Raw genomic sequence first — 13,562 nt, forward strand, 5'->3', positions numbered from 1 at the left:
AGGCTAAGTGATATTGTTCGTCAAGTAGCTCATAGTGTTATAGTCTAGACATAGTTGCAAAGTACATGAATGAATGAATGAATGAATGAAAACTTTATTAACAGATTGCAGAATGGGTACAGTGCAGTACAGCTCAATACATACAATTGTTAAGGGGATGCAGACCAGAGAAAGACTTTCGTCTTGTTTACACCAGGGTCCCCCATTTCCAATTCATCGTAACATATATGAGATACATGACATACAGATAGACAGTACTGCTACATCTATACATTTATGACATACCAGATTTGCAATTACAGTACTGTATTTGTGATACAAAAAGAGTCCAGAAAGAAAAGAGTATATACATTAGGCGTAGAAACTGTACATTGGATTGGGTAGGTGGGGGTGGGACTGTACATTGGAGGTGGTTGGGGGGGGGGGGGGGGGGTGTAGGAGTGGGGGGGGGGGGGTTGGGTAGGAGGGGTGGGTGGGGACTGTACATTGGAGGTGGTTGGGTGGGTGGGGGGGGGGGGGGTAGGAGGGGTGGGTGGGGGACACTGTACAACTGTACAAACAACACTGTACATTGGATTATTGACAAGACCATACTTGGTAATTTACTGTACATTGGAGGGGGTTGTGTTCGGACATTTACAGGGGCCAGTTTCGAGTTGCAGTCTCCCTTAGGTGTTTTTTGAGAGTGTTTTTGAAAGTGGGTAGTGATTCACATTCCTTTACAGCTTTGGGTAGGGCGTTCCACATTGATGTGGCATAATTGCGAAACGTGTTTAGTCCCTTGTTTGAGCCGAATCTGGGTTTAACATGATTTGTGGAGCTCCCTCTGGTGTTGTGATCGTGGTATTCACTGACCTTTGGGAAGTATTTAGTCATGTACATGGGTACCTTGGTCGTGTAGTGTATCTTGTAGACCAGGCCCATTGCAAGTTGCTGTACTCTGTCGTCTACTCTAAGCCATCCTAGGTTTTTTTTTTACATAATAGTAAAAGACTGCGTTTTTTGTCGACAGCAAAATATTGTGTTTCAGCTGTCGTGACTGTGGTGGGAAGTCTGTCCCACCACCGTGGAGTGAGAACAGAGAATAGCCTGCTTCGCTTTGATTGGGCCGATATTAAAAAGAAAAAAGATTAAAAAAAATAAAAAATTAACATGTTTTGGCCTTAAATAGTTTCAAAATATCTGTCATTTCTGAAAATAAGTTACAAAAGTAAAAAGAATATGCGTTTTGGAAAATAGCTCTTTATTTGATTATCATAAAAAAGTGTTTTCTATACAGAGATAATATCAACATCGGTAAATATCGGTATCGGCCAGAACAGCAATATTAATATCGGTTATCGGTATCGGCCACAATTTTCACATCGGTGCATCACTAGTTTTAATTGATTACACATCGACATTCTCAATCCCTTTTTAGACCCAAAAAAATTATACTTATAAATCACGGCCTACTTGATTGATTGCCTCGTGTCATGCAACCTGAACAATGAGCTGTAAGTGTAGCTTATTAGGTTCAGCACAGGAGAGAGCCAGTCTGTTGTGTGTGTGGGAAGCTGTAAGAAACCGAATGCCATTTACAAGAATTGCAAACAGAGTCTCTTGGTGGAGTGAAGTTGGACTTCTGGAAATCATTTGATTTACTGTAGTAGTTGAAGCTTCAGGATATCATACCAGCTACGTATGATCACAGGGCCTAGTGCTTTTCCCACTCTTTCAGCACCAACCGTGGCATGGGAAGAAAGCACCTAGGTCGCCTGGGGGCCTATAAGAACAACGGAAAGCACTGAGGTTACAGTCTGAGGTTACATTTCTGCGGTGTGGGAAAGAGGACGCTGTGTAATATATAACGATGAAGTAGGCTACTTACAGTATAGATCTGTTTTTATGCATACAATAATAGGCCACAACAATTGATTAATCCAGGCTTATGGTTTTTAATATAAAACCATGGCGTGTGATTAAATATTTATTTAGGTCATATCATTTTGCATAAGGTGCTTTTTCCAGTTGGTCTGGGGGATCCTCTCTCTCTCTCTCTCTCTCTCTCTCTCCCCCCCCCCCCCCCCCCCGAGGCACAGAGCGAGTTTATTAATCTGGGCCTACATTTTTTATGTCGTTATTGAATATTTATTTAGGCCATAGCTTTCTTCACCCTGCTGCTGTGCAGAGTGTGCTGTGTGGCCATTTCTGAAACTAGTTTCTGTTCTCTCCCCAGGCCGGGGCGTCAGTAAACGCTGTGTGATCTCTCTCTCTCTCTCTCTTTCTCTATCGCTCTCTCTCTCTTTCTCTCTCTCTTTCTCTCTCTCTCTTTCTCTATCTCTCTCTCTCTGTCTCGCACACTCTGCGCTCTCATGCCTCGGCTCTCGCAGCCTCAGTTCAGTTCGAGAAACTAATCAGAATACTCAAACACAGCATGGGATATATGTGGCTGTTGTTGTTGTTGTTGACTTCTGGGTGTTATTTTGTCCCCAAGGGCTCAAAGAAAATATAAATCGTCACCCTCCTGTCACTTGGAAAGTACAAATGGATGGAAGTATTCATAACAACAATGACGTTTGAATTTTCCACAGCTTATTTTGTTCACTTTACATTGGGCTCACTGTGCAAACAGCACAGCTAGGCAGACAACAGACTAGCATACAGAAATCCACTTATATCTAGGGTATAAAAAGCAACATCTCTTCCACACTGTGCAGCTGCCAGTGACAGCAGAGACTGAACAATACCCGTTTAACTGCTTGGCTCAGAGACTGAACAATACCTGTTTAACTGCTTGGCTCAGATACTGAACATTAACAATACCCGTTTACCTGCTTGGCTCAGTTACTGAACAATACCTGTCTAACTGCTTGGCTCAGATACTGAACATTAACAATACCCGTTTACCTGCTTGGCTCAGTTACTGAACAATACCTGTCTAACTGCTTGGCTCAGATACTGAACAATACCTGTCTAACTGCTTGGCTTTCCTAGTGAGACCAGATACTGAACAATACCTGTCTAACTGCTTGGCTCAGATACTGAACAATACCCGTCTTAACTGCTTGGCTCAGATACTGAACAATACCCGTCTAACTGCTTGGCTCTAGTGACACTAGCCATCCGAAACTCTCGCTCTCTCTCTCTCTCTCTCTCTCTCTCTCTCTCTCTCTTTTCTGCTCTCTCTCTCTTATTCCTTTTTCTTTTTTTATGCAGCGTCCATATGACATTATAGCAGAATAACTTCAGGTGACTGCCTCAGTACTCTCACTGCCGACTGAATATGTGAATAACACTCATGAGTGAAATGGATGCATAGAATACCTTTTTATAGAGCGTTTCAACTCATAACATTATACATGGACTATAATTGAGCTGTCGCGACAGTTGTTATTGGAGGCGCAAGAAAAGAGGGGTCAATTGATCACCCGTCAGCTGTTGATATTCGCAAACACTGCAACAGGAAATAAACTTGGGTCCAAGCTGTTCCCTAACAAAGATTGTCAGAGGGAAACAACAGTTGTGATTGGAGAATTGAGGAAAAGAGGGCGGGGCTTGCGATAGCTGCATTGACTCTACTCTATCTTTGAGTCTTAGAGAGTTGGATGGAACCGTAGGTAACATCCGTCTTGTGTTTAGTATGTACCATACAGTCTATTGTTTATTCACACTATTCAATCGCAGACATCTTGGTCGCACACAACAGCTGACGGTAATCAATTAGCAGGTGATTATCAGCTGTGGCTCTGTGCCATATTGCATGTAAATCCTTCCACAATTGTAGACTTCACTATTACATACTGCAATGATGAAACATACAGTACACAGTGATCTTGCAAAAAATCATTCTATTTAATCATATAAATGCACAAGTACTAATGTCCTGTGTTTGTGGTCGGTCTAGGGGGAGCTGGCCACAGATCATGATGTCGTGGACTTCATTATGAACCAGCCCAACGTTGTTCCTCGCATCAACCCTCGAGTCCTCTCCACCACCAGAACCTACCTGGACCTGTCTGATACCAGTGAGAGACACACACACGCACGCACGCACGCGCACACACACACACACACACACACACACACACACACACACACACACACACACACAACTACGGATGGGGATCATTACATTTTATCGACGTCGATACCATTATTGAGACTGCTTAATGATTCGAGACTTTTCTATCATTACTTGGAGGAAAGGACACAGTACATTCTGAAGAGAACTAGTATGCTTTTATAGCTTATAGGCTTAACGTTTAAAATATTCAGCAGCAATATAAAACATTGAAATAATGAAATTGTGTGAGTAACTCACCAAGAGTAAGTAATAATAACAATAAAAACGCATATGAATGTGATTTAAAACTATACCAAAACGCATATTAATGTAATTTAACATAATAGGCTATATACTTATACTGTATTTCATGCACATCCACTTATCCACTTGAGCGGTAGCTGTCTCGTCTGGCAGGCTGCCCCTACACAGACGGGAGGCTCAGCAAGGCACGAAGGCATTCATATCTGGTGAAATGAAGTCAAAATCAATAAAGTCATCCTTTGGTTAATAATGTTGTATTCATTCCCAGTTTGCTGGATTGTTTCAATCTGAGCTGCCTTTTGCTCTGCAGTCTCCACACTGCTCGCTCACTCGGGAGAGAGAGAGAGAGAGAGATTTTTCTCCTTTCTCTACTAGATTAAAAGATATCTTCTCATAGGCAGCTACCCTACCCAGTTTGCCACGCCACTCTTGAAATGATGGAGCTTCTGGTGCCTTCCAACCTCTCATTATTATCTGTCTGCCTATCATAATGCTAGTCTGTATCCATTCAGCTAGGGGTTTTGCGATGTGGCGAAGACGGCAGGGATCCCCAAGGATATATATACCAGAGCAGAACTCATACTCGGTCCCTGTGACCTCTGTGATGTACGGTAATCGTGGATGTTACTCCAGAAATCTAGGATTTTTGGACATGACCAAAGTGCATGGACTAGGTCACCCTCCTCTGCCTGGCATTTCCAGCAGTCTGGACTCTCTTGCAGACCCAATCTAAAGGGGGTCCAATAGAAGCGGTGAAAGATCTTGAATTGTATTAACCTTGTTCTAATATCCCCAAGATTATATCCCAGTCCTCCACCTCAAATGTGATGCCCAAGTCCTTTTCCCAAACTAATTTGAGAGCAGAGGCGATCTTACTGCCCTCCCCGTCGATTAACATAGAGTAATAAACGGAGGCCTCATGTCCAAGCCCAGAAATAACTAAACTCTAAGCAGATCTGTACCCTGGGGTAGGGTCTGTGGAGAGAGCCAAATGTGCTTATGAGAAGATGCCTCAATTGTAAATATCTCCAGAATTGATTGTTGGCCAGATGATATTGTTGAACCAGTTTTTCAAAAATTATTTTAATGCATCGTCTTCATAGAGGTCCCCCAGGGTGAGGATGCCTTTGTCTACCCATTCCTTCCATATAAAAGGGGATCTGCCTATACACAGTTTGGGGTTAGCCCATATACCTGCTAGTGCTGATATTCGGATCAATATGGAAGATGCGGGAGCGGGATACCATCTTCCATACGGCCTGTAAGTGAGAGATAATGGGGTGAGTTTGAGCATTTGGTGGTAATTTAGCTGAGATATACGACAATGGGGGCAGCAGTGTATAAACAGACTGCTCCATTGTATAATTATATACCATGGAGGCACTCTCTCAGGGTCAGGGGGCAGGGCCCACTGTGCCAATTGCCTGAAACTATAAGCATAATGATAAAGTAATAATCCGGGAAGACCCAGACCACCTCTATCAACAGGCTGTTGTGTAGTTTACCAAGACGCATCCTGGGTCTTTTACCGTTCCACAGGAATGTATTGCATATTCTGTCAAGCTGTTTGAAATACTTGCTAGGTATTGCTATCGGAAGTGACTGAAGGAGGAACCATAGTAGATTTGTAAACATAATACATAACGTATATATTCTATCTATACAAAACTATACAATACGAGGTTAGCAGCAGTGTTTTTCAATTCAGGCAGCATGGGGAGGGCGGGGAGGTACAGGTATAGGCAGGGTAATAGTAGTAAACATAAATATAGGCAATAGAATTATAGTACAGATGAAAATAAGCTGTGTAAACAATATAATTAACTCTGAATATAAGCATTATGAGCAAGTAGGCGGTGTAATCAAAGGTGCAGATGAGGGTCTGTGTGCCCCATCAGTCAGTAGTAGTCTGTGTGCAGCACGGTGGAAGCAGCTGTTCAGTGTTCTTCTGGATGTGGACCTGAGACGGCTCGCTAGTAGGGCTGTAACGATTCCACATCGCAACGATTCTTCAGGCAACGATTCAATGCATCATGAAATCTCTTCATTTGACCACGATTCGATTCGATAGATTTTCTATCAGTTAATTCCCCCAAAAATTTTGAATACACAAATGTGTCTGGGGGAACTGATTCACTCGGCATGAATGGACTATAGGTCAATAAAAACAATACACACAAAAAAGATTCTAACAGATTCAAATCGATGCATCGAATCGAACACATTAGAATCGATGCATTTAGATTAATCGATGCATCGTTACACCCCTACTCGCTAGTCTCAATAGCAGTATTGATCATTGATCGTATGGGTTTTGTGAAATTTGGAACCGGTTCTCAATCCCCATCTGTACACAACACACATAAAACAACGTGTACAACCGTGTTTCCCTGTGGTTGGAGTAAAAGCCAGGTAGTTTGTGTGTCGTAACGAGCAGAGCGTCTAAATGACAACCTGCTGTGCACGAACATTCCTGTGTAACGCCGAGATGCCTGGCGTTTATGCTGTCCTGTTGTCTGTATAACGCTGCTCCCGAGATGCCTGGCGTTTATGCTGTCCTGTTTTCTGTATAACGCTGCTCCCGAGATGCCTGGCGTTTATGCTGTCCTGTTTTCTGTATAACGCTGCTCCCGAGATGCCTGGCGTTTATGCTGTCCTGTTTTCTGTATAACGCTGCTCCCGAGATGCCTGGCGTTTATGCTGTCCTGTTTTCTGTATAACGCTGCTCCCGAGATGCCTGGCGTTTATGCTGTCCTGTTTTCTGTATAACGCTGCTCCCGAGATGCCTGGCGTTTATGCTGTCCTGTTTTCTGTATAACGCTGCTCCCGAGATGCCTGGCGTTTATGCTGTCCTGTTTTCTGTATAACGCTGCTCCCGAGATGCCTGGCGTTTATGCTGTCCTGTTTTCTGTATAACGCTGCTCCCGAGATGCCTGGCGTTTATGCTGTCCTGTTTTCTGTATAACGCTGCTCCCGAGATGCCTGGCGTTTATGCTGTCCTGTTTTCTGTATAACGCTGCACCCGAGATGCCTGGCGTTTATGCTGTCCTGTTTTCTGTATAACGCTGCACCCGAGATGCCTGGCGTTTATGCTGTCCTGTTTTCCCTCGCTATCCCTCGCTCATTCAACCACAACAAGAAGATTGCTACAAGTCCTAGAAAATAATTATAAATATGATTCTCAGATACACACGCACGCCTGCCTGCCTGTCTATTCACTGTGCCTTCCTCCACAGACAACCACTTCATAGATGAATATGCTCGTTTCCTGTTCCTGGACACCAAAGAGAAGAACACAGCGGTGGCCAACAGCATCAACTACATGACCAAGAAAGGTACGAGGGGAGGGGGGCTCGCTCTCATCAACGCACTCGTTTGGACAAAACAACAGTCGGTTGCTCAAATGAAAAATCCCAATTGGGTGCTCGGAAAATAAAATGAAAAAAATAATCGAATCATGAATGGAAAAATTATTTTCCTTTTTTTTTTTAGTTTGAATCCGTCAAGAGTTTCTACAGGCGAGATCTTTCAGGTGTTCCTTGAAGCCTAAATTCTATATCTGTCTCGTCTGTCTGTGTGTTCTCCTCTGTCCTGCTTCTTCTTCCTCCTCCTCCTCCTCCTCCTCCTCCTCCTCCTCCTCCTCCTCCTCCTCCTCCTCCTCCTCCTCCTCCTCCTCCTCCTCCTCTTCTTTCCTGGATTAGGGATGACAGCCACCAATAGGCATGGTAATGTTCCTACCTTTCCCTCTACATTTCCTCCTCTGGTTCTCTCTCCCCTCTCCTTGTTATCTGCAAGCCTCTGATGTATATTCCCCGTCAGTCACCGTCCCCGCGCATGGACCGCCGTGTTACGCTCCTCCGAGAGTGGGAATACGCCGGCTGTTAGGAGCGCGCGTGTGTTAGGGTTTTACATCTACGGTGTCGAGAAGGTTTTCTGGATGTTTTGGATCCGCCGTGTTTAGTTGTAGCGTTCCTTCTCCTCTCTTCGGTCTCGGAGGAGAGCAGCGCGATGGTCCATCACGGTATGGGTCACTTGTCCTGCTGCGTGGAGACGGACTGGGGTGTTGTGTCTTTGACCTTTGACCTACTGCACAGAAAATGGCATGAGGTCTCTAAATCCTGTGGTAAACGGGCAACATTTTGCAATTTGGAAGGGTCATTTTGTCTGTATAACTGACATGTATATATATACAGTATATATATATTTTTTTTGTATTATCTCTGGGGCGACAGTGGCTCAAAAAGTAGAGCGGTCGTCTGGTAATCGCAAGGTTCCCAGTTAAATCCCTGGCTCCTCCCGGGCCGGCAGCGTGTCGATGTGTCCTTGAGCAAGACACTTCAACACCCTAGCTGCTCCCGATGAGCAGGTGGGCACCTCGCACGGTCGCCTCCGCCTTCGTGTGTGAGTGAGTGAATGGATGAATGTGCGGCACAAGTTGTGAAGCGCTTTGGATAAAAGCAGCTATAGAAACGCAGTCCATTCATCCACACAAACATTGTCCCGTTTTTGCCAAGAACCTGCTGAGAGAGAGAGAGAGAGATTGCTGCTCTTCATTGCCTTAAGGTTTTACCCTGATATTATCTTTTAAACGCTGTTGTTTCTCCACCCGTCAGATGATGGCTACATCCGCCCTGTGACGTTCTGGGTGGTGGGAGACTTCGACCAGCCCTCTGGACGTGAGCTCCTCTACGATGCCATCAAACACATGGTACAAAATACACGTAGAAATACAGCACTGGGTACATTTATAGATTACATTAGATATAGCGTCAGATTAGACATAAAACACTAATGATAACACTAACGATAATACAAGAACACCTCACATTACACACAGTAGGTGCACTACAGATTACATTGGACACATGACGATGGATTTGGAAAAAACTTCCTTACCGTTTATACACTTTAGACCGGGATAACTCACCATGTCCACCAGAGGGCAGAATACATTGAAATGCATTCAGAGGGGAGAAGAATCTCATTTTAAATGCATTCATTTTGCTACTATAATTATTGCCTGTCTTACGGTGTGTTTTTTTTTCTTCTTTTTTTTAACCAGTTTCATATTATTATCGTTTCCTCCTAAACCCTGGTCTCCGTGTGTCGGGACCCAGTATTCTTAGACACAGTAGTAATATGTTTGTGACATGTTTCAATAAGCCTGGGTCACATGACCACAGTAGTAATATGACATGTTTCAATGAGCCCTGGGTCACATGACAACAGTAGTAATATGTTTGTGACATGTTTCAATGAGCCTGGGTCACATGACAACAGTAGTGATATGACGTGTTTCAATGAGCCTGGGTCACATGACAACAGTAGTATATGTTTGTGACATGTTTCAATGAGCCTTGGTCACATGACAACAGTAGTATATGTTTGTGACATGTTTCAATTAGCCTGGGTCACATGACAACAGTAGTGATATGTTTGTGACATGTCTCAATGAGCCTGGGTCACATGACCGCACGAACATAAACCAGGTTCGTTCCCATTGAGTGCTTATCCTTATCACTAGGGCACAGGTATCTTGTGCTTTATTATATATTCCAGGTCATATCACCTCAGTTGAAAGAGGAACTCTAGACAGATCAATGAACCTGGGTCCTGCTTGAAATGACCCCATCCCTACCTGATCCGTCCCGTCCCACAGAAGAGCAGCAACAACGTCAGGCTGGGGATGATCAACAACCCGTCGGTGGACCCGTCCGGCGAGACGAGCCGCGTCGCACGCGCCATCTGGGCCGCCATGCAGACGCAGACCGCCAACAACGCCAAGAACTTCATCACCAAGATGTCCAAGGAGGAGGCGGCCCTGGCGGTGGAGAAGGGCGCAGACATCGGAGACTTTGCCGTTGGGGTGAGTGGGGTGGTAAAGCGTGATGTACCTGAAACCAACAAAGTACAAACTGAGAGATAGACGTCACAAATGTTCATTTCCCCCAAAGGTTTAGGGTCGAGAAGTAGCGTGAATTAAACATTCCGCTTGACGTGCTAATAATAATACATTCTACACACGGTGTAATTGTCTTCATCATCATCAAATCTTTATTTAATACTCTAGATCAGGGGTCTCAAACTCAATGTACCTGGGGGCCACTGGAGGTAGAGTCTGGGTGAGGCTGGGCCGCATCAAATATTCCACAAAAAAGGGGTTTCAAGTATTCCAAAAAAAAAGTACAACTGATCCAATCTTCTCAATCTTTAGCAATAACGTTTCAGAACATGAACGAATTTTTTTATTCTATCACAAAGCTGTTTAATCAAATCACCAGCCAGTATTTTCAGTTATTCTGGTTGCTGTGCCATCTGAGGGGGATTTGCTTTTGTTTGCCTTCAAACATGGTCTCCATCACTTCAGTCATACAGAATGGCTTCTTGTGTTTAGCCAAAACTCATGCCACTGAGTGAGGACTTTGTTGCTTTTTCTCGTTGTGACATAGATTTAACAATAATTCTGCTTGCAGCTTGATATGATGATTTCTTTCCATTTATTTTTGTGGTTCTTAGCACTGAATTTTGAGGAAAGGTTGCATCAAAATAACTGTTTTGTTTCGTAGTTGCGTTTCAAATTGCCACTCTTCACAAGAGCTACCGTTTCTTGGCATATTTAGGCACATTGGTTTGGTGCTGGGAGGATGCACCTCCTTCAAGGGAGACCTGGCCAAGATGACAGCAATAACATTTGCAATATATCAGACAGCAATCAAATGTGCGGTACATCACACAAGAACATAATAAAAGTGCATGTATACAATACATCACATGTAAACACAAAAACACAAAACAGAATAGTCTACATAATAGTAAAAGTGTACGACAATATTTCATGAAAGCAAAGTGTTTGTCTAAGATTTAAAAAGATTTAAACTTTACAGCACTGACAAAGTTGAACAAAGTGCTGTACAAGTCCCACAACATAAAAAAAATATATATAATTAAACTTTGATGTCAAGTAGGGGGCCGCAAAATATCATCCAGCGGGCCGCGAGTTTGAGACCCTGATCATTGAGGTTGCCCTCATAAACCGTAAAATAGATAACAAATTTTTAAGTAGTAGCACAACAAGATAAAAACAAAGGTAAAACCATAGAAAATCTGCTAAAACGGTAACAGACGGTCTGTGATCATGGCGTTGAACTGTGCGCAGGTTGGAGTATTGATCTTTAAAGTGTGTTGAAGGATGTTTCATGAGTCTGGAGCATTCACCCTTTCACTACCACACTACCAAATTGTTAACCCTTTCGCCGTGACAATACAGAAGGTTAACCCTTTCACTGCCACATGACAAAGGGTTAACCCTTTCACTACCACACTAACAGACTGTTTGAGTGAGTCAGACTCAGTTTTGATGTAAGGTGGTATAGCTTACTGTACCAATAAGGGCTTTGTGTAGAAACGTAAGTGCCATTAGTGCCACAGCACCCTCAGCATCCCTGTATCCGCTCGAGTCGCCCACTCTCGCGCGCACACAGCAAGCCGCCCATCACACGTCTAATAGGAGAACTTCCTATGCCCCGACCTCGCGAGTTTGACTTTGCCGCTGCGCTTGTTTACCTCCTCCTCAGGGTATGGACGTGTCCTTGTTCAAGAGTGTGTTCGAGGGCCCTAAGTATGACTTCCTGCTCTCCCACGCCGCCTACTGCAGAGACGTGCTGAAGCTGAGGAAAGGACAGAGAGCAGTCATTAGCAATGGAAGGGTGAGTCACACATCCAAGGTCTTGCTGTTTCCTGCCTATACTTCTCTTTAAGTGCTCCTCCTAAAATGTCAAATATCACGTAACCTTTCTTTTTCTCTCTGCAAGGGAGTTTGTATTGAATTCCAATGAGATGGTTCCCTTGCTCGAGGCCTGAGCGGGCTCTGATATGCTTACATTTGCCTGTATCATTGTTATGGATGGGTACCGTTCACATTTGAACCGATACGGTACCGGTACCTGTGAATCGATACCGGTACCCAACGGTGCCTTTTTTCGGTACTTTAGTCTATAAAAATGTAATCTATCCAAAAATAACTACACTTTCGACCGTTTTCGGCTTGCCATTGCCCCAACTGCTTTGTTGTTGAATCAAATCAAATCCTAGGTAAGCGTATATTGTGCGTGTGAACGTTGACATGAAGAGACTTTTTTTTTTTTTTTTTTTGTATCTCACGTGAATCGATACTCGGTAGTACCGACGTGTTTCGGTAAGTACCTTTAAAAGTACCGAATTCGGTACCCATCCCTAATCATTGTAGAATTTCCTCACTCCAATAGCCACCCTACGTATCTTAATCCTACTTGCATGCACTTACATCTGTCTGTTATTGTCTGTCCGCTAATGTCGCACCAGTAACGTCCAAAGCAAATTCCTTGTATGTGAAAAGTATACTTGGTTTGATTTCCGCTCCTCCTGGCAGCGTGTCGAAGTGTCCTTGAGCAAGACACTTAACCCCTAATTGCTCCCGATGAGCAGGTTGGCACCTTGCATGGTCGCCGCCGCCGTCGGTGTGAATGTGTGAGTGAACGGGTGAATGTGAGGAATAAATTGTAAAGCGCTTTGGATAAAAGCTGCTATATAAATGCAGTCCATTTACCATCTACTATCTTTCTTCGCCGTCAGATCATCGGTCCGTTGGAGGAGGGGGAGGTCTTTAACCAGGACGACTTCCTCTTATTGGAGAGCATCATCCTGAAGACTTCCGGGGAGCGAATCAAAAGCAAGGTCCAGCAGTTTGGAATTGAGGAGGACAGGTGACGCTCGCTCCCATTGCCTTCCCTGTAGAATCTCACAAGCCTTGCTTCTCCACGGGTCCTTTACCAACTCAATGCTGTTGCATTTCTGCACTGTATTGACTTGCTTTCCACCTTGAATTCATACTAACTACTGAGTTCGTCTTTCTATTCATTCCAAACAAACTGCCGTTGTTGCTGGTGACGTAAAACACGTCACGTTGCTGGAATGTCCTACCAGACACCAACCTACCAGGGTGTTTAGAACAGCAAATGTAAAAGCATGAACTGGCTCTAGATGGAATGATGATTGAATTTAAAGCTGAATTTCCCTCTGGATCAATAAAGTACTTCTATTCTATTGTATTCATCAATTGGCGATAGAGAATGTCAAAATATGTTGTTGTTTTTTATGAAAATGTTTGATATTATTACTTTAATGTTCTCGTAGATATTTGAGTGTCAGTTTTAAAATCAGTTTCAGTTTGATACCGCGTTGCGCTTCCCATTACCATGAAGTTCAATATGATGAA

At 43.7% G+C, this 13,562-nt stretch overlaps 1 protein-coding gene across 1 annotated transcript in view; it reads left to right on the plus strand.

The window, feature by feature from the left end:
• Positions 1-13,562, plus strand: part of uggt1 (UDP-glucose glycoprotein glucosyltransferase 1) — a 72,364-nt gene that overhangs the window by 42,267 nt on the left and 16,535 nt on the right. Inside the window, exons 19-24 of the mRNA XM_084311054.1 lie at positions 3,887-4,007; positions 7,546-7,644; positions 8,923-9,017; positions 9,969-10,175; positions 11,884-12,015; positions 12,920-13,050. Coding sequence (XP_084167180.1) covers positions 3,887-4,007; positions 7,546-7,644; positions 8,923-9,017; positions 9,969-10,175; positions 11,884-12,015; positions 12,920-13,050 — 785 coding nt within the window. The remainder of the gene's footprint in view (positions 1-3,886; positions 4,008-7,545; positions 7,645-8,922; positions 9,018-9,968; positions 10,176-11,883; positions 12,016-12,919; positions 13,051-13,562) is intronic.

This window comes from Notolepis coatsorum (assembly GCF_963971535.1).
Source record: "Notolepis coatsorum genome assembly, chromosome: 3".
In the NCBI taxonomy this organism is placed as follows: Eukaryota; Metazoa; Chordata; class Actinopteri; order Aulopiformes; family Paralepididae; genus Notolepis; species Notolepis coatsorum.